This window comes from Balaenoptera physalus (genome assembly GCF_965194825.1).
Source record: "Balaenoptera physalus genome assembly, chromosome: 1".
In the NCBI taxonomy this organism is placed as follows: domain Eukaryota; kingdom Metazoa; phylum Chordata; class Mammalia; order Artiodactyla; family Balaenopteridae; genus Balaenoptera; species Balaenoptera physalus.
This window is the reverse complement of record NC_138882.1, coordinates 77,965,526-77,987,109: the sequence shown is the minus strand read 5'-3', so window position 1 is coordinate 77,987,109 and position 21,584 is coordinate 77,965,526. Positions and strand designations below refer to the sequence as shown.

At 36.9% G+C, this 21,584-nt stretch overlaps 1 protein-coding gene across 7 annotated transcripts in view; it reads left to right on the top strand.

The window, feature by feature from the left end:
• Nucleotides 1-21,584, top strand: part of ATF6 (activating transcription factor 6) — a 226,037-nt gene that overhangs the window by 23,390 nt on the left and 181,063 nt on the right. For all 7 annotated transcript variants that reach the window (XM_082469316.1, XM_082469318.1, XM_082469315.1 and 4 more), the window contains 3 exons: nt 1,080-1,209; nt 1,802-2,005; nt 7,516-7,736. In XM_082469316.1, the coding sequence (XP_082325442.1) occupies nt 1,080-1,209; nt 1,802-2,005; nt 7,516-7,736 (555 nt within the window). The remainder of the gene's footprint in view (nt 1-1,079; nt 1,210-1,801; nt 2,006-7,515; nt 7,737-21,584) is intronic.

Here is a 21,584-nt window from a genome sequence, read left to right as displayed (position 1 = left end):
GTTATACATAACATCTTTTTCTCTTGGAATTGGAATGCTACTTTTATCCTATATTAAGCTTCTTTATTCTAACAAAATGAGACAGATCCACTGAATAGTGAAAGACTTTTAGAAAATATTAATATTTATATATCTCTGTATTTTTTTAAAAGATTTATTTATTATTATTATTTTAAAATATTATTTTTGTATATTGCATCAGGCCTTAGTTGTGGCACACGGGGTCTTCATTGAGGCATGCAGGATCTTTCATTGTGGTGCGAGGGCTCTTCGTTGCCACGCCCGGGCTTCTTTCTATTTGTGGCGCACAGGGTCCAGGGTGTGTGGGCTCTGTAGCTGTGGCTCCCAGGTTCCAGAGCGTGTGGGCTCTGTAGTTTGCGGCACACAAGCTCACTAGTTGAGGCGTGTGAGCTCAGGTGTTGTGGCGCGTGGGCTTAGTTGCCCCGCAGCGTGTGGGATCTTAGTTCCTCGTCCAGGGATTGAACCCATGTCCCCTGCTTTGTAAGGCGGATTCTTTACCACTGGACCACCAGGGAAGTCCCTCTGTATTATTAGTTTACCCATTAAATAAAATAAAATAGCCCTGCTCCTTTCAGTGTTTTTCTTTCAAAACATTCGGGACAAAGGCAGTGTTAAGAAATAGAAAAGGATACAAATAGTGAGAATTATTTGCTTTTGAGATTCCTGTAAGACAGAATAAGAGATGGTGGGGAAAAGATATTAGCATTTTAACTGTAACTCTGTAGTGATACTAAATGTTTGTATGACTAGGAAAGTTTGTGGGAGAAAATGTAGAAGCAGATCAGATCAGTGATTCATATCTTTCATATAAGAGGATGAAATAGACATACTTCATTTTTAGTTATTTTTCCTTTAGTATAGCTGGATAATGTTGATTTATCCATCATCGCTTAGTACTTCATATATAGACGTAGTTCTAATATATCACACCTTTGCCTTGAAGTTGTCTTGAAGTGTTTCTCTGTTTATATATGGATCTTGCCTCTCTTTGTAAGCAATTTTCTGCTCAAGGATAGTATTCTTCTGAATGAATTTGTTTGTGTTTTATTTTGCTACAGGAGGAGTTGGATTTGTCTTCTACTTCCCAGATGTCTCCCTTTTCCTTATATGGCGAAAGCTTTAATAGTCCCTCCTCAGCAGAGCCACTGAAGGAAGACAAGCCCATCATAAGTCCTAAGAGCAAAACTGGTATTAATCCATCTCCTAACTTCTGTTATCTCTATTTTAGACTGAGCTTAGGCTCCATTTCTTAAAAGAAAATGTTGGATTCAGTGTATGTTTTTTAAGCTGGCTTGCTGTTTTTAAATTAGTGGACCTGTTTTGTTTGTTGTGGATGATTAATGTGGAGACGAAAGGGAAGAAATAATCTTCTTTGGTTGTTTTTGTCTTTATAGGTGAATGATACTTTAAATAGATTTAGGGCCCCACCATCTTCAGGAGAAATTTCAAAGTTTCAGTTAAAGATATTGAGTGTGAGGGCCATTTGGCTGTGACATTTGTTAACCTTATTCATCTCAATGCTTTATTCAGGGATTTTAGCTATTCTTCTTTACTGGTTCATGTGTCCCTTTGGCAAAGCTGCAGCTTGGTCAAAAAGGAAGACCTCAGACTGAGGACTTTTCTTCAGTCCATTAAGATATAGAGTGGCTATGCTTAAACTTCAGTGAGGGTAGTCAGAGGTCAAGATAATGTTTAGGGAAAGGTGTATAATAGAATCTGCTTTCTAGGATTTGCTTAATTGCCCTTAAACTGATCTGTGGTTTGTTTGGTTTTTCTCCAGAAAATGGACTGACTCCAAAGAAAAAAATTCAGATGAATTCAAAACCTTCAATTCATCCCAAGCCTTTATTACTTCCAGCAGCACCCAAGACTCAAACAAACCCCAGCGTTCCAGCAAAAGCCATCATTATTCAAACACTACCAACACTTATGCCATTGGCGAAGCAGCAACCAATTATCAGTATACATCCTGCACCCACTAAAGGTACCTGAATGGAATCTGAGGCTGTGTATGTTTAATTGGAGGGCACTGAGGCTTGTGTCATATGACTTGTTTTAATTCAGGTTATAATTTTTGAGCACATGCTGTGTGTCAAGAATTGTCCTTGGTTCTGAGGATGTTGTAGAGATGTGGTTCCTATCCTAACAAGGGAGATAGTAGCTATCGAGATTATTTACATCTGATAGTTCTTTTTTCTCACAGTTTTAATTATGAAAACGCCTGTCTCTAAGGCTTGTGGTTTTATATAACCACTTGTAACAAAGAAGAAAATCTGGGAAACTTTCTCGGTGCCATTTTATTCTGAGATTTTTGTGTCCATGAACTTTTTTGTTTTTAAGGAGAAGTCAGTATTTAAAATAATATTGTCCATTTCAGGTCTAATAGGTGTGTTTTGGCAATAGAGTCAGACTCTTAATCTCTGAGGAGGCAGCACTGTTTAGTAACATGATCTTGTATGGGGCATTAAGAAGAAACCTGAAACTCTGTCTTCAAGTAGCTAAGAATGTGTGTTTCTATATTTTGTCCACTAGATGGCCTCCCATAGTTGATTCTACAAGAAGTTTAGGTCTATACTGAAAGAAGTTCAAGTTTGAGGATTTGGTACTATTCAGATATAGGAATCATTTGCACATAGAGATCTCTTGGGAAGATTATTCATCATTGTACTTATACTGATATGTGTACACATGACTAAAGGGAAACTTGCGCAGCGTTCCTTCCCTGGATTTAGCTTGTTGGCACCAAGTAGGACTGGGGTCAATGGGGAATGGGTTGTAAATAAATACCAGTGTTACATTTATGGCTGTATTTCCAGCTGTGGATTGTTAGCTCATTTCTTTGGAGCATGGTTTTAATGAGGGCAAGGTCATAAATTTGATTTCCAGGTACTCTGTTATCTTTATTCTATTCCATGGTCATAGACAATATGACATTGATAAAAAGAACTAGGCGAGAGACTGGATGGATCCGTGAAAATCCACCAATCCCTACCAAAAAAACTCCAACCAAACAAACCTGAAATACCTGCCCTCTTAGGACAGGGTGAAAACTACTGCCTTTTTCATGTGAAAAATAGCAGTCCTGTAGAATGGGTATTCTTGTGGCCTGTGAATGGATGTTAAGTGTTCATAAACCCCTTGAAATAAAATGCAAGATTTAGTGTATGTTATTTGTGGATTTTTCTAGGGATAGTCTCCAAAACTTTCATCAGGATCTCAAAAGGGTCTGTGTTTTCCCAAAGGCTGAGAATCTAAACTTGTGAAGAACTTCACTATAGTTCCCATCAGCTGTTAAAACACATGTATAAAAAGTAAAAGTTTGATATTAATATGACGAGTATGTAAAGCAAGGGGTATTCGTAAGAATTTGCTCTTAGCAGACCATTGGGTATGTTTGAATGATAGAAGTTCCCACCTATAGCAAGAAGAGAAACTTCTCTGAGCAGTTTATCAGTTTTAGAAACCTGAATCATACATTATTCAGAACTTCAGTGCTTTCCCATTATCTGAAGACAGTTTTATTTTGGGGGAGCATATGCTAATATAGGGCACTTGTCTGTTTTTGTAGTACAATCTGGAGAGGTATATTGTAATAACATATAGATTTAAGTGTATAGCTTCCATTTATTTGAAAATGGGGAGGGAAGAAGAAGAGAAATATAGGAAAGGCATTTTACAGTTAATCGATATAAGTATCAGAAGCAAATATTTTGCCATTAAAAAAGAAGTAATTCTTACAGGATTAAGTTCAAATTCTCTGGCTTGGAATGTAAAACCCTTCATGGTTTGACTCCAGTTTAGTTTTCTAACTTTACCTTATAATAACTCTCCTTTCTATAAATCTTTTAGTTCAACTAATCTGGCCATTGTCCCTTAACTTTTCTTTTTTTTCCTCGTTTCTTGACATGCCATTCTATCTGCCTGAAACAGCTTCTGCCTACTTCTACATCTAAGTCCTATACATCCATTAAGACTTGTACGAGTAGTGCAGGTGAGAGATGATGAAAGCCTGGAATATCAATGAAAATGAAGAGCCAGGACAGACAGTAGAGATGTTAAAAAGTGTAGAATCACAGGGCTTGGTAATTAGGTCATGTGAAAGGGGGATGGAGGATAGAGAGGAAGGTATCCTGTCTTGGGCTTTTTGGGTAGATAGTGGTAACAAATCATTGAAATGGAGGATAGAGGTAAAATAACTTGTTCCAGGTCATTCTATTAATGAGCAGTAGAGTCAGAACTTGAGCCCAGGTGGTCTGGCTCAGTCTGTGTAATTAATCACTATAGTCTATTGCCTCTAAAAGAATGCAGAGATGTGGTACTTGATCTCAAGAATTCTATCTAATTGGGGAGTTAACAAATTTATATCAATAGTTAAATAACAGTGACTATGAGAACTAATGAATTGATAATACATGCAGTACCCTTATAGAAGCTATTATTATACATAAAAGGAGGTTAATAGTAATTAATAATAATAAAAATAATTAATACTAGCTAACATTTAAGCTCTTATTACGTGCCAGACACTGTTCTAAGTGCTTAAGTGCATTATCTTATTTAATCCTTACATCAACTCTGTGAGGATGGGTACTATTATTGTCATCTCCATTTTATAGATGAGAAAATTAATACACAGAGAAATTTACTGTCACACAGCCATACTGTTTTAGACAAAGCAGGCATTCATTAAATGTTTGATATAAAGTTTGAAATCTTTGAAGGTAACTGAAAAGGAAGAAACTGACTATCACTATCAGTGAGTCATACATAGTCAAAAGTATCCAGCATTGAAACCAGCTGTGGTCCATTAAGGGGGATTTGTGTGTAATGCCAAAGAGGGTTTTGAGCATGCTGAAATGGATAAACAGCCTTTTGATATGTCCTTTTTAAGTGTTTCCGCACTAGGAACAGTAGTAACTATGTTCAGCTGCTAACTATTTAAGACCCGAAACAGTCCTTTGCACTGCATTTTGTGCGCTGGTGGGCATCTAGCATGTCAGGTTTAGCAAGTCACCTTGAACACATTGTCATGGAAATTTAGTTGTTTCTCCACATTTTGTCTTGAACCCAAACATGCCTAGTATACTTATAGGATCTTTGATTTAGGTGCTCAATAATTTGAGGTTAGTTAGGCACTCTGGGATGAAAGGGCTTGATGTGCATTTTGGGAAAAAAAGGAGGCATCAGTGGCCTGGTAGGACTTGGAGCCACATTTGGTACGCAGACCTTGACTTGACATTGCTCCATCTCCCTCACTCCATGTTGCAGTTCTTTCAGCAACGAGAATGGTGATAACCAGACACTGGATACTACAGACTTGGATTATTTTTCTCAATTAGTTTTAAGAAATATTACAAAGCTATCTGCATATGTTAACTGCTAATATTTTAAATCTGTAACTGGAGCTAGAAGTAGGATCCTTTCTTTGAAATGACTTAATTCTTTATGTTTACCACCTTCTCTGTTCTTTGGAAGAATCCCACAATTCATTGAACATTGTTTAGTTTTTTAGGGTCTTTTTATCATAATTTTTAAACTCAGAAGATATGGAACACTGCTTCTGATAATGCTCTTCTCAAAGTATTGGTTTAAGTCAGTGGTTCTCAACCTGTAGACAGTGGGCCCTGGGATATGTGCGGTTGGAGTAGTAGTAACCTTTGGCTTTTTGCAGGGCATCTGCAAATCCATATTTTCTGTAGACTGAATAAATAATTTGTTTCATATATCTTTGTACTGATGTTTTTAAATTTTGTGGTTATACTTCTGATTACTAAACTCCAAATTCATTTAAAATCATTACTAAATTCTTAACAGCCTTTTCTCATCACGTATTTTCTCAATCCACAAAACTGAAAGGACAGCCATGATCATCTTGGGTGACCATGATACTTTTGCTATTAAAGAAGGGTCCTTATATTCAGGGTGGGAACCCTTGGTTTAAGTTTTACATTCTGATGAGTATGTCTTTTCATAGTACCAGATTGACTGTAATATCTCAATAAGTGTAATTAAAAAACTTAACATTTACTATTTAAATAAATATGCTATTTATAAATTTACTTATAAATTTTCTTTTTTGGCCGCGCTACACGGCTTACGGGATCTTAGTTCCCTGACCAGGGACTGAACCCGGGCCCTCGGCACTGAAAGCGCAGAGTCCTAACTACTGGACTGCCAGGGAATTCCCTGTTAATTATTTTTATTTGAATATTTGGCATAAGCAAATATATATCTGCTTATGAGTCATTTCTGTATTTTATATGTTTTCATCTCATAAAATAAATTATGCCAAGGGAAAATTAGAAGATAAAAATATTTAGTGATCATTTATGCTCAAGTAAATTGTATATATTACAAATCTGTGAAATTATTTTTAGGTCTTTCTTACTAATTTACCTGGGATAAAATGCTATTAATTAAATTCTAGTTTTCTTATGCTTTCTGAGGCCTTCTGAAACATAACGACTTTGATTTTATGCAAGTGATTTTTTTTTAAGCTAAGACAGATGTTCTTAACAAACAGGTGTTCTGAAGCATCATTTTGATTTTTAGTTTTCCTTGATCCTTTGAAATACTGAGCTGAGTTTTACATGGATCATGTTACACTGTCTGAAAGTATAGTATGTTTTTTTTCCTTTAAAGAAGAGTATAAATATACTATATGAAATTTTAGTTGCCAGTTACTTTAGTACCTTTATTTTGCTAAATAGGCTCAAGCAGTTGTGGATGTTAGGTGAGGCTTTCAACACCTTATAAAACTGGCCAGATCTGAAAGCAAACACTCAGCAGGCAAGTAAAAATTTTAATAGACCAGTGTTATGAGTTGTATGAGCCTTCTTTAGGTTAATGATACTAATTTTCCTCAGATTAGTGTAATTTTAAAATAAGGTTAAATGTAAAGATTAAGAAAAGATTTGTAGACCATTTTGGTGGGTAGGGGAGTCAATATTATCTGCAGACTATTTTAAATTACAGGTTTACATTTCCCGTGTTAGCTAAGTGGTTTGAACATTTTTGGTATTTGTAGCCTCAGGTTCTTCCAAGTATTGAGTTACTGAATCTCTGTCATATATTTTTGGTGTTATATGTATTTCTAAATCCCATTAATTTAAAATATATGATTCTATGTTCAGAATAGAAGGTTTGATATTTGTAATATGATAAATACTTTTAGCACTAATAAATTTCAGAGGTTAATACTTAGAGAAATCTATGTATAACTTAGCAAATTTGATATGTGTTAGCTGAAAAAAAGTGTGGAAATACATCGTTAATGATAACTTCAAAGAGAATGAATTTAGTCGGTTTCATTAAAAACACAACAAAAGTCAGTATGAATGTGTGCTGCTATTGATTGTGTTTTAATTGGTGGTTTCAAATCCCTCTGTTTGGTCTTACCTATTATATCTGCAGAAGAGACCTAAATGTTGAATAGCTTCTCCTGCCACAGTAGTTATGCACCCTCTGATTCCTTTTCTTTTTTCTCTACTGCAGGTCAGACCGTGGTGCTCTCTCAACCTACCATGGTACAACTCCAGGCACCTGGAGTTCTGTCCCCTCCTCAACCAGTCCTTGCTGTCGCTGGGGCAACCACACAGCTACCTAATCACGTGGTGAATGTGGTACCAGCCCCAGTGGCAAATAGCCCAGTGAATGGAAAACTTTCTGTGACTAAACCTGTCCTACAAAGTACCATGAGAAGTGTGGGTTCAGATGTAAGTTTTGAAGCTTAGTGCTTTTTTAATGCCTGATTTAAAAAATGAAAACAAAAAAAAGAACGAAACACTTTTTTGTTTTTTAAAATCTGTTATATTGTGTCAAATGTGCTGAAATTGCAGATCCAGTCTTTGGTGGAAAATTAGGGTAAGGCTTATTATGTTAGAATCTAAGTGAAAAGGTTTAAAAAAGTCTGAAGTGGTTTGATGAAAAGAGAAGTATGCATACCTCCCTCTTCTTTAATCCCTTCTTTTGAACCTTTTCATCACATTCCTCCAGACTGTCACCCCCAACTCAATCATACACTAGTATTTTACAGGATTCTTTCATGTTTCCTGATTGAAATGTTTTTGGCAACTCCCCAGATAAGAGTCTGTAGACTGCTTTTTAGGCAGGGTTTATATTTATCTTCTCTCTTGACTTATTGAAGGGTTTTCACCGCTGCATAATGATGACTTGCTATTCTTAGGAATTCTGTTTCTTAATGATTATTTAGTTTTTTCCCATCTTTGCAAAACTTCAAAATTTCTTTTGTAGGGACTTCTTGTAATTTATGGATCACAGAAAGTTTCCTAAGATCTGTCACAATCTAGAACCGGTTATAGTACTTGCCAGCTAACTCTTGCTTTCTTTAAAAGTGATACAAAATACCTCATGTTATGTATTAAATAGTAATTGAACATTATGGTCCTAAAGTTCAATGAAAGTTAAATAATCAGTCTAAAAGTGGGTTCTCTAAAATTGTGATTGGGAAAGCAAAGCCTATAAGTTTTCTTTAAAATAAAAGTGGATATTACTGGTTGTTAATATTGCTACTTCACCTTTTCTTTAGGTATTGCAAAGTACTTTTAAAATCCTGTGAGTTATGTAAGGTTGTTTATCATACTACTGACTGATCTGTCTACTGGAATTATTAACTAGCACGTCGGTAGCCCATTTAGTTGTGAAATTGCTCTACTGTTGCATAAACACAACCAAGTAATCTCCATGAGAAATATTGTAAGGACCCATAACAAAAGAATATTATCTACTGGAAGTAGAACATCGAAGTTCTATAGTAATTCCCACAGTTTACATAGGTATTGAAAACAGTGTGTGCCAAAACATGAAGGAGGAACATTAGTGTCATATGAGAACAGACATGGATAGTACAGGATTAAGCTTGACTATTATGTTAGTTTATTTTGAGGACTAAAAAAGGTAAGCACAGTGCTTATGGCATAATAGGCACTAATGCATAACAGTGCTTATGGCATAATAGGCACTAATGCATAGTGTGTGTTTCAGTTGAAGATGAAATGATATGAAGCTGGAATTTGCTTTAAAATACTCTATGGGGGGCTTCCCTGGTGGCGCAGTGGTTGAGAATCTGCCTGCCAATGCAGGGGACACGGGTTCGAGCCCTGGTCCGGGAAGATCCCATATGCCACGGAGCAACTAAGCCCGTGAGCCACAATTACTGAGCCTGCGCATCTGGAGCCTGTGCTCCGCAACAAGAGAGGCCGCGATAATGAGAGGCCCGCGCACCGCGATGAAGAGTGGCCCCCCACTTGCCGCAACTACAGAAAGCCCTCGCACAGAAACGAAGACCCAACACAGCCATAAATAATAAATAAACTTAAAAAAAAAAAAGTATAAGTATAAAATACTCTATGGGGAGATGATGAGCACAGGATAGAGGAAACATGATTGGCAAAATGTTGGTAATCATTTAAGTTGGGTATGTAATCTTTCTTTCCTTTTGGTGTTTGGTAAATTTTCTACAATAAGTAGATGACCAACAATAACAAAGATTAAAGATATTTCATGATATTTTCAATTAAAAAGTTGTACAACCAATAAAAAAAGAGTACGTTTTTCACAGGAGACTGAGGAAGTTAAGAATGATGAAAGAGGATTTTTTTAAAAAAATTTATTTTATTTATTTATTTATTTATTTATTTTTGGCTGAGTTGGGTTTTTGTTGCTACGTGTGGGCTTTCTCTAGTCGCGGTGAGCGGAGGCTACTCTTCGTTGCGGTTGTGCGGGCTTCTCATTGCGGTGGCTTCTCTTGTTGTGGAGCACAGGCTCTAGGCACGCGGGCTTCAGTAGTTGAGGCATGCGGGCTCTAGAGCACAGGCTCAGTAGTTGTGGCGCACGGGCTTAACTGCTCTGCGGCATGTGGAGTATTCCTGGACCAGGGCTCGAAGCCATGTCCACAGCATTGGCAGGTGGATTCTTAACCACTGCACCACCAGGGAAGCCCTTTCATTTCTTATTTTGTTTATTTTGGGTCCTGTCTCTTTTCTTCTAGGTGAGCCTGGGTAGAGGTTTGTCCATTTTATCTTTTCAAAAAAACAGCTCTTGGTTTTATTGATCTTTTCTGTTGTTTCTTGATCTCTATTTTATTTATTTCCTCTCTGATCTTTATTACTTCCTTCCTTCTGCTGGCTTTGGGTTTTGTTTGTTCTTTTTTTTTTTTTTTAAATTAATTAATTAATTTATTTATTTTTGGCTGTGTTGGGTCTTCGTTTCTGTGCGAGGGCTTTCTCTAGTTGCGGCGAGCGGGGGCCACTCTTCATCGCGGTGCACGGGCCTCTCACTGTCACGGCCTCTCTTGTTGCGGAGCACAGGCTCCAGACGCGCAGGCTCAGTAATTGTGGCTCACGGGCCCAGTTGCTCTGTGGCATGTGGGATCTTCCCGGACCAGGGCTTGAACCCGTGTCCCCTGTATTGGCAGGCGGATTCTCAACCAATGCACCACCAGGGAAGCCCTGTTTGTTCTTTTTTTTCCAATCCTTTAGGTGGCAGGTTAGGTTGTTTATTTGAGATTTTTATTGTTTCTTGAGGAAGGCCTGTATCACTATGAACTTCCCTTTTAGAACTGCATTTGCTACATCCCATGGATTTTGGAAAGCTATATTTTCATTTTCATTTGTCTTGAGGTATTTTCTGATTTCTTCTTTGATTCATTGTTGACCCATTGTTTTTTTAGTAGCATGTTGTTTAGTCTCCATGTGTTTGTTCTTTTCCCATTTTTCTTTCTGTGGTTGATTTCTAGTTTCATACCTTTGTGGTCAGATAAGATGCTTGAAATAATTTCTGTCCTGAAGAAGGATTTTTAAAATGATCCCTTAAAATTTTCTTTTAATACTCTTTAAATTGTGAATTTGAATGTTTCTTCTATAATATTCCCAAATAGAACTTGCAATAGAAAATATTCAAAGTTGTCTTTATGTAATTTGTTTAGACATTTAAAATATGTATTATGAAATATTTTAGACATGAAAAAGGTAATGATTAATTAGATATTTAAAAAATATAAACAGTATATCACAGTTGTTAAAAAATATTAATATATTCTTAGTCTACATTCATAGAATTATGACATTCAATCACTGGACAGTCTAGAGGAACATAGCTAGGATGGGGAGGAGGTCTAGAAACCATGCCATGGGGAGAGGAATGGTTTAAGGGTTGGTATGATTCAGTAAACTGAAGGAGAGAAGACTGAAAGTAGAGCTATCTTCTAGGAAATGAAGGTTGTCATGTGGAAAATAAGATAATTGTTCTGGGTTATTTCAGAGGACTCATCTAGAACAGGTTCAGGTAAGTTATAGAAAAGTTTCTTCTAAGATTCTTTGATATAGGAATTGTATTTAAAAACCAGAAGAGGTCTTTTTTTTTTTCTAGGCTTAATATCTGAATAGTGAGCATCTTAACGTTGGCAGTCATTGTATGTCACTGACCCATTCTGTAATCTCTAAACATTTCAATTAATTATTTGTTGGTCTTTTAGCCAGACATCCTTTAGAAGTTCTTTGGTGTGAAAGACTATGTCTGTTCCGCTTTGCACTCTTAAGAGTGCTCTGTAAATTTGGTGAATAATTTACTGATGTAACTTTGGTGAATAATTCAGTCAACATTGAAGAACTGGGGGATGTGTGAGATGAGAAAGTATAGAACCAACAAGTATTAGCTTTTTTTTAAGCATTATTTATTGACTAGCATTCTTATTACTTTTCAAAATTTAGAGTTGACAGTAATACACAAGAAAGATTCAAGTACTGTGTGTCTGGTGCAAGAGACCTAAAGACGATTAGAATAAAGTTTCTGGTCAACCTGCACGGAGGTTTTTTTGCTTATTTTTCCTTGGCTAGCACATCAGGAAATGAGCCAAGCCTTTTCAGTATGAGTTTTCTGGTAGAGGTTTTGACTTAATGTTTATTTCAAGTAAAGAAACATCAGTCTGTCCTATCTGCTGGCCAAGCTATTCAGGAACCCAGAGTAAATCTGTTCCAGAAGGAGCTGCAGAAACCTTTGATCTTCTCATGTATATAGTCTTCTGTGACCTCAACAGTGCATGTGTTTGTTAGACTCAAGTCCTGTTAAAGTAGGATAAATTTGCGTTAGTATAAATTCCTGGTTTAAAATGGCCAAAATGAAAAATTTTTCATCAAGTGTTTTTTGTGTTTTTAAACCAAAGGTCTGGTGAAAAAGTTGTAATTCAGCACCAAAAAAAAAAAAAAAAAAGTGCATCAGTCTTTTGTGGCTTTGTATTGCTGACATGGCTTCTTTTTTCCTACCTTTTTTGTTCTTTTGTTTGGCTAGTTTCACTCTCTAGAGGCCTGCTACTGCCATAAAGTAGCGTTTTTAGCATACCATATTCTGCAAACTACATTAAGTGCCCCATTTTCTGTTATGAAACAGTTTGCCTGGTTCAAATTATAATCTCACTCTTTCTGCCTTTTGCTGGTAAATCTGTTCTGTTTAACTCTTGGAAAGCTCATCTAAGTTTTCAAGAAATACGGTTGGTTTTTGGCTGTGATCCTGATGGAAAAAATGAACATGGTCTCTTATTTCAGTGTAGACATTCTCTTAAGCAGTTTCTTAGTAAATGGTTATCTTGGAAGTACAAAGATGCCTTCATGGGAGAGCACGCTTATCTTTCTTTAAAGTGCTATCGAATGTGACCAAACATCAAACCAAGGGCTTGGAAACAGCAGTCTGTTTAAATCTGCATTTAGTACTTCCGCCTACCCATTGTAATTCCATAAAGTTCATGAGACATTACGGCCCTGGTTTTAAGGCTGTGGAGCTACATTGTTCTGGTGATTGGGACAACAGAGCAGGAAAAAAAAAGTGGTGAAATTCTATTCTACATGTCGCATAGTGGGTCAAGGTGGAGCAAAAACCCTTAATAGAAATCAGTTGGTGGGAACAATGGAAAGAAAATGATCAGGAACTAGGTCAGAACAAGAAATAACATCAGATAGGAGGCTGATGAAGGGGTACAGGCTATACTGACAGGAGGCCCAGGTCTTCCTCTCAGCCTGTTCACTCTGTTGAACATCTTCCAAACCCTTTATTACTTTGGACCCTCTGTCTAATTCTTTACTTAGTGACCTGACCTCTTCCATCCCAGCCCCTATCCTTTGGAAGTCCCTGCCCTGGGTCACTAGAGCCATCATGACAAGGTAGTTGCTGGGGGGATCCCTTTCCACTGTCCTTCAAGTATCTGAATGGTGTGAAGGGGATTCCGCTAGCATACATACCAAATTAAAACTTAGTATTTCTTTCCTGTGGAGACAGTGTTATACAGTTAAGTTCCAGATTTCAGGTATTGTTAGTATTGTCACCGCTGAGGTAATGTGATACTGGCCCAGATGGGGGCTGTGCACACAGTGTTCCTTTATTGCAGTGGAGGAATGCTGAACTTGGGAATTGACTACCTTTACAGCAAGGAGTAAGCAAGCCTCCTAATTGTCCCGAGGGAGATGTTACCTCATCTCTCAAGGTTTCAACCCTGAGAAATGGCCTAGGTAAAGAGTGGTCAGGGCCTTGTATTCTTGTTGTACCCAGGAGGACATGTAGTAGCACGACTCACAGGGGACCCCCTAAAGGAGTATCTTCCAAGGAAAATATGAATCTAAAATAAACTGTTTACAATGCAAAGCAGTGCAGAGAAACTCTTAGAAAAATGGAGAGTGCCTATGTTCTATTTCAGAAGAACAAAAAGTGTAACTTTTACTGACACTTAAGCTGCTCATTTTATCTGTAACACCCAAGAATAGATACTCTTTGGGTCAAGGTGTGAGCTGAATATCCTTAAATTGTGTGGGTACCTCAGATCTAAGAAGGTAAATAATGAATAGATACTTTTTAGTAACTAAAGTCTTTAACAGAAACATGGAGATCATGATATTTCTTTAGGCTATAAAGTAGAGGAATCCATCAGAACAAATTCAACAGGAAGATTTGGAGATCTGAAAAGCTATCCACATTCTAGTAAAAAAAATCACTTCTGTGTTGACTACTTTTTGGCTTTGCTGCTACCAGGGACTCTGCAAATAAAAGAAAAACATGACTTGTTAAAATATTTGCAGTTCCTTTTTAGATGGAGATTTGGGGCTTCTAAAAATTTATCTTGAATAAAAGACGTTGACAAGTAATCTCATTTGTTTTTACAGTATCTTTGGAATGGGAAGTGAACAGAAGGTTTTTTCTTTTTTTCCCTGATGTGTTGCATTAGGTTAGATTTATTTCGTGGCGACGTTAACATTCTTTATTCTGTATTTTTCAGTGTAGCATCTTGATAAGGTTAATAAATAATTATTTTTAGAGGGGTGCTGATTTATATCAATAAATAATTAAATACTTCTCTCCTTTCTCTGATTTCCCTTCCTGTAACCTGTCCCTGGAGACTCATTCTTAAGGAGACAGTCCTCCCATGCCCTAGATGCTTTCTAGCCATTTTGTTCCCCTGTTCAGAAGCAGTCACTGTTACTAGTTTTTTATGCATTCTTCCTGAGACAGTTCTTTAATATATAAGTATTTGTCTTTTTACCTATTCACCTATTTTATGGAAATGGTAACATACTATAAACACTGTCCTGCACCTTGCTTTTCTCACTTAATACATCTTAGAGATTTTTTTCCACATCAGTACATAAGAAGTTTTCCTATTTTTGTAATAGATGCATGGTAGTCTTACTTCACAGGGGTGCCATAATCATTTAAGAGTTTTGCAGGTTTTTTCTTTGTAAACTTTCCTCCACTGAATAACTTGTTACTTATTTCATTTTGTTCATGAGCAAGTATACCTGTAGGAGAAATTCCTGTAATTGGAGAGTCAGAAGGTAGGTAGTTTTTCACCTTAGGGGTAAACTGTTCTTTTACACAGCTGTAATTTGTTCTTCCACTTTCAGTGCATGAGAGTGACAGTTACAGGGTTTCTTAATGGAACCCATAGATAGGTTTCAGTGTTTACATAAACAAGTTCCCTTTTCTTCGCCTCACTCATTCCTTGCATAATTATTTGTAATACTTTGTGTGCATGTACATTTGTCTGGAAAGAGAGTCCATAGCTTCCTAATGGCCTTTTGAGGTGAATGAAAGTCCTTGGTTGTTTGGTTTTCTAATAGCTTAATTGAGCTAAAATTCATACACCATAGAGTTTGCCCTTTTAAAATGTACTATTTAATGGTTGCTTAGTATATTCCCAGAGTTGTGCTACTATCACTGTGTCTAATTCTGGAATATTTCATCACCCTAAAAAGAAACTCCATTCCCATTAGCAGTCATTCCTCATCCCCCAACCTCCACAGCCCCTGGCAACTACTTACTGATCTGCTCTCTGTATGGAGTTGCCTATTCTGGACATTTCATGTCAATGGAATTATACAGGATGTAGCTGTTGTATATGATGTCTTTCAGTTAGCATATTTTTCAAGGGGCATTCATGTTGTGACATGTATCTTACTTACTCCTTTTTATGGCCAAATAATATTCCATTGTTCCGATATACCACATTTGGACTATCCATTCATCAGTTGATGGACATTTGGATGGTCTCCACTTTTTGGCTGTTATGAATAATGCTGCTTTGAGCATTCATGTACAAGTTTTCATTGTCTTTTAAAAACCATTTTTAGTATATAAAGTGTTTACAAATCAGAAAAATGCAAGTTAATCCAGCAATCAAATGGACAAAATAAGTGAATAGATAATTTACAAAGGAGAATGGCAAATGATTTCAATGAAAGGATCAATAGCTATATAGTCTTAGAAGGTGTATGTTCTCCAGAACATTACTGCTTTACAAATATGTGAAAGAATATTAATTGTTAACAGAAGAGGACTTCTGACTGGTTAAAGGTGGTTAACAAATGATACTCAAGGATTAAACCTGTTATGGTTAAAATTTTCTGTGGCTCTTACCCCCCCCTTGATTATGAGTTCTAAAGGAAAGTTTCTTTTTTCGTTTCCTGTAACTCCTTAGTGTTATGTGTGCACTGCAGCCGTATGTGTGTGTGTGTGTGTGTACATGTGTATTAGACTTTGTATATGGTAATAATTTCAAATTTTAAAAAGTTGCAAAAACAAAAGTAGTGCAGAGAACACCCATGTGCCTTTACCTGGATTCACCTATTGTTAACATTTTACCACATTTGCTTTATTAGTTCATGTTATCTATCTGCCTGTCTATCCATCTATCAATACATACATACTCAAATTTTTTCCTGAACTATTTTAGAGGAACTTACATACCTCATAGTCCTTTACCCCTAAGTATTTCAGTGTGTATTTCCTCAGGATAGGGATATTCTCTTAAATACCTGTAGTACAGACCCATAAATTTATGTTTGTAAAATACTTTATTCAAATGTCAATGTTACAGTTTTATCAGTTCAGTTTTTTTCCCTCCAATACAGGATCCAGTTTAGGGTCAGATATTGCATATAGATGTCATGTCTCTTTAGCTTCTTTTAATCTGGAACATTTCCACAGCCTTTGTCTTTTTGACACCTTTGAGAAATTCATCTCTTTTCTAATATAGTTTTTTTAAAATTAATTAATTAATTAATTAGGCTGCGTTGGGTCTTTGTTGCTGCGCGCGGGCTTTCTCTAGTTGTGGTGAGTGGGGGCTACTCTTTGTTGTGGTGCGTGAGCTTCTTATTGCGGTGGCTTCTTTTGTTGTGGAGCACAGCCTCTAGAGCGCAGGCTCAGTAGTTGTGGCGCATGGGCTTAGTTGCTCTGCGGCATGTGGGATCTTCCCGGACTGGGGCTCAAACCCGTGTCCCCTGCATTGGCAGGCGGATTCTTAACCACTGCGCCACCAGGGAAGTCCCTCTAATATAGTTTTGATAAGTACTTCACATTTATTTTTGCATAGTCCTATTTGATTCTCACAGAATCCTTGTAAAGTAGGCTTTATTCCCATTTTACCATTGAATGAAATCAATTGGTTAAATATTTCAGCCAAGGCCATATTACTTAGATGGCTAATATTGATAAAGTGGTATGTGCCAGATACTTTCTAAGTGCATAAAACCTCCTGTTGGCCTTTTGAGGTGAATGAAAGTCCTGATAAATACAGAATAAGGAGCAGACTGAGCGATCTTGGGAGGAGATTAGATTTTTATTCCTAGGCTCTGTTTTTCTGCTTTTGTAGGAATTAAATGAGATTTCCAGATTTTGTCTGTTTTTGTTTTTGTTTTAGTCTGATATTTAAAATTTGAAATGTGTAAAAATAGGAGATGGAGTGAGGACAGATATTTTCAATATTACTTTAGTTGCGCAGTTTATCAGAGCAGCTGTGAGGCACATTGTTGTTGGAATTAAGAATTTTTGCCTCCTCACCCAGTTTATTCATAGCTGCAGGATGTTTCTTTTTACTGACACTTATGTGTATGGTACATTATAGTTTACAGAGAACCTTCATGTCCATTACTCATTTGATCCTCACCTCAATCATATGACCTGCGATAATGGAGTTAGGATTCAAGCCTAGGCCTTCTCTGAGTCCAGTGCTGTTGTCATTACTCTGTGCTCCATTAATGGGGCTTTACTTTCAAAGCAGCCCTGATGCAGTGCAAACTTCAAATTACCTACATCTTGAAACTTGCTGCTCCCTTTTCTCTCCCTCTGCAAATGTATTCTCTTAATTAAAAAAAAAAAAAATTCAAGCAGATGGTTTTACGTCTTGAGAGACAAAGTATAAAGATGGACCTTATTTGAACAGTCTGGTATCAAATAAAACAGCAAAGTTAATATCATCCATATTTTATGATACAGTAGTCATTATTGTGCTACATGGTAATTAAGCACACATGTTTAACATCAGTGCTAGAACCATTTTGTTTTTGGATTGGATGAGACCTTTAGAGGATTAAAGCGGTGGCTTTAAACATTTTGTCCATAATCCACAGTAAGAAACGTATTTTACATTTCTCTTGACATACACAGTCTAATGAAACAAGAGATAAGCTCTTACTAACTCCCTCTTTTTATTAATGTTTAAATAGACTCTGGGAGAAGAAATGATTTTTCTAAGATCTTCCAATTAATTTATTGCAGTGCTGGGACAAGAATTAAGAACCTCTGACTTCTGGGACTTCCCTGGTGGTCCAGTGGTTAAGAATCTGCGCTCCCAATGCAGGGGGCCCAGGTTCAATCCCTGGTTAGGAAACTAGATCCCACATGCCGCAAGTAAAGATCCCGTATGCTACAACTAAGACCCGGTGCAGCCAAATAAATAAATAAATAAATAAATAATATTTTTTAAAAAAAATGGTCCACATCCGAAGTGAGAGAGTAGCATTGACATATATACACTACCAAATGTAAAATAGATAGCTAGTGGGAAGCAGCCGCATAGCACAGGGAGATCAGCTCAGTGCTTTGTGACCACCTAGAGGGATGGGATGGGGAGGATGGGAGGGAGATGCAGGAGGGAGGAGATATGGAGATATATGTATATATATAGCTGATTCACTTTGTTATACAGCAGAAAGTAACACAACATTGTAAAGCAATTATACTCCAATAAAGATGTTTAAAAAAAAAAAGGTCCTCATCAAAAAAAATCATAAAAAAAAAAACTCCCGACTTCCAGTGTTGTCATTTTTAAAAAAATTTATTTATTTTGTTTTATTTATTTTTGGCTGTGTTGGGTCTTTGTTGCTATGCATGGGCTTTCTCTAGTTGCGGTGGGCGGGGGCTGCTCTTCGTTGCAGTGCACAGGCGTCTCATTGCAGTGGCTTCTCTTGTTGTGGAGCATGGGCTGTAGGCAAGCAGACTTCAGTAGTAGTGGCTCGTGGGCTCAGTAGTTGTGGCTCACAGGCTCTAGAGCGCAGGCTCAGTAGTTGTGGCGCACAGACTTAGTTGCTCCGTGGCATGTGGGATCTTCCCGGACCAAGGCTTGAACCCGTGTCCCCTGCACTGGCAGGCGGATTCTCAACCACTGCACCTCCAGGGAAGCACCCGGTGTTGTCATTTAATGACTAAATTACTATTACTCTTATATAGCTACACCAAGTATTTCTAGGGACATATGAAGCAGAGGAGTCATTAATTGAAGGCACAGGAAACTGCTCTGAGGATCTTTGAAGATCCTGTGCACAGTACTAAGATTCCTCCATTCTTCAGGAGGCTCTGCCCGCAGTGTGGCTTTCCTAAGGGCATCTGGTGGATACTCTTGTCTTTGCCTCTCTACCAGTTGTTCTTTCTTTTCACTCAGAAGATGGGATTGGATAGAGCAGCTTGGACCTACAATCTAGTAGGGATTTTGTCTGTTATCCTTTCTCACTCAGGAAATCATACTACATGCCACAAGGCATTCTTCATTCAGAAATAAAAAAGAGAGAGAGAGAAACGAAAACTTTGGGGTGAAAATTATCTACTTGACTCTGCCAATTTAATGGCTCCTGTTACCAGTAATGAAGAGTCTTTATTTAACTTTTAATGAGTAGGAAAAGATTATACCACACACACACACACAACTTAATAGAGAGTAAATAAAATTCTGGCTTTCTGTCATAAGATTTGAGAAAAGTAGATGTAGTATAAGTAAAGATTTTGTTTTTCTGTTTTAAATAATTTTATGAGAAAAAAAGGAGTGTACTTAAGATTCTTAAGAGAAATCAAATTAAAATATTTAATTTATTTGAATATTTAAAATAAGGTTGCCATAAGTTAAATTTGCCATTGATTTTTGCTGTACATCTTTTTTAGGATGTATTTATAATAAGTATATTTACTATGATATACAATAATATAATAGTTATATAAATTAAAAGAAGTATTTAAGAAAATTTACTCCTTTGCCTTTTAAATCAATTTCAAATAAACAAAGTTTATTCTTTTTTTTATTTAATTGAAAAAAATTTTTGTTTGATATGATGAAGAGGTTAATCAGTGACAGTTTCTGCTTCATACGTCAGTTTAGAGGGAAAGATTCAGCAAAATGAGAATTAGAATTGACAGATGTGCAGTAAGCCAGTGATTGATTCACCTGTATGTTACCAGTACTTGATCTCTCTTGAGCTTGTGTGTGATGTTAGAATGTATTTCTTAGCAGTAAAATATTTTATTTTAATACCTTTAATTTATAGCCATTCAGGACTTTGAAGCTTATTTCTTAGCAACATCACAGAATCAAGGGTCTAAATAGTCTTATTTTATTTGTAAGAAGAACATAATATCTTATAGTGTTTATCAGTCACTAACTTAAAATTAAAAAACATAATGGAAAGAGACTTAGAATTTTGACTCTTAAATTGATCCAGCCTTCAAAAAGTACTAGTCCATTTGTGGAAGTTCTCCCTTTACGAGATTCTTTCTTACAGTCAAATAAATGTTTGTTTGATAATGAAACACCATATTTTATAGTGCAGTGTCACTAAAGGGAGAATATTTTGCTGCCGTGGAGCTTTTTCTTTTTTCTTTTTCCAAGGCACAATGCTTGGTGGAAGAGTTTTCTGAAGGCAGGATGACCAGAAGCAGTGACTGTTAGCTGTTAGCAGTGACTGTTAGTGAACTGCTAGCTGTTCACTCATTTGAGTCATGTTGAATCTTCTCATACGCCCATAAGGGAGATGTGTCAATTGATTAATGGTCCAGAGTATTGATTTTATGTTTGCAGACTGCTAATAGAGGAGAGTAAGCTTCTATTCAAGCAGTTCCGTAAGCCTTCAATTTCAAACAGGCACATAATTAAAGTAACCATACAGCTCACTGAGTTTAGAGTTCCATACTGTGATGCAAGACTTCCTGTTTGGTATTTAAAAGCAGTGTGGAGCTGTTGTGTCAGAAGCACTGGGCTTGGAATCAACAGTCCTAAGTTCTAGCCTTGGCTCTTCTACTCTCTAACAGCATCAAATGATAAGGCTTATTTTTAAAAATCTTGAAAACTGTAAAAATTTCAACAAGAGGAGATTAATTAAATGTATTATGGAACACCAAGATAATTGAACTACTATGCTGCCATTCTCATGGCATGTCAAAGATGATCATGATACACTGTATGTTAAAAAATCAGTTTACGGCACTTCCCTCGTGGCACAGTGGTTGGGAATCTGCCTGCCGGTGCAGGGGACACGGGTTCGAGCCCTGGTCTGGGAGGATCCCACGTGCCGCGGAGCAACTGGGCCCGTGAGCCACAATTGCTGAGCCTGCGCATCTGGAGCCTGTGCTCCGCAACAAGGGGCCGCGATGGTGAGAGGCCCGCGCACCGCGATGAAGAGTGGCCCCCACTTGCCGCGGCTGGAGAAAGCCCTCGCGCAGAAGCGAAGACCCAACACAGCCATAAATAAATAAATAAATAAATAAAAATTGGGGGGAAAAAATCAGTTTACAAAACAGTTATTATAGTGTAATCCTTTTTTTCATATAAAATATCATTCCCCATCAAAAAAACCAAACAGTATGTGTGTGTTTAATCTGAAAATTATGGTTTTTTGCCTAGAATATACAGAATGATTTAAATATTATTTATTTATTTATTTTTAAATTTTTTAATTTTTTAATTAATTAATTATTTATTTATTTTTGGCTGTGTTGGGTCTTCGTTTCTATGCGAGGGCTTT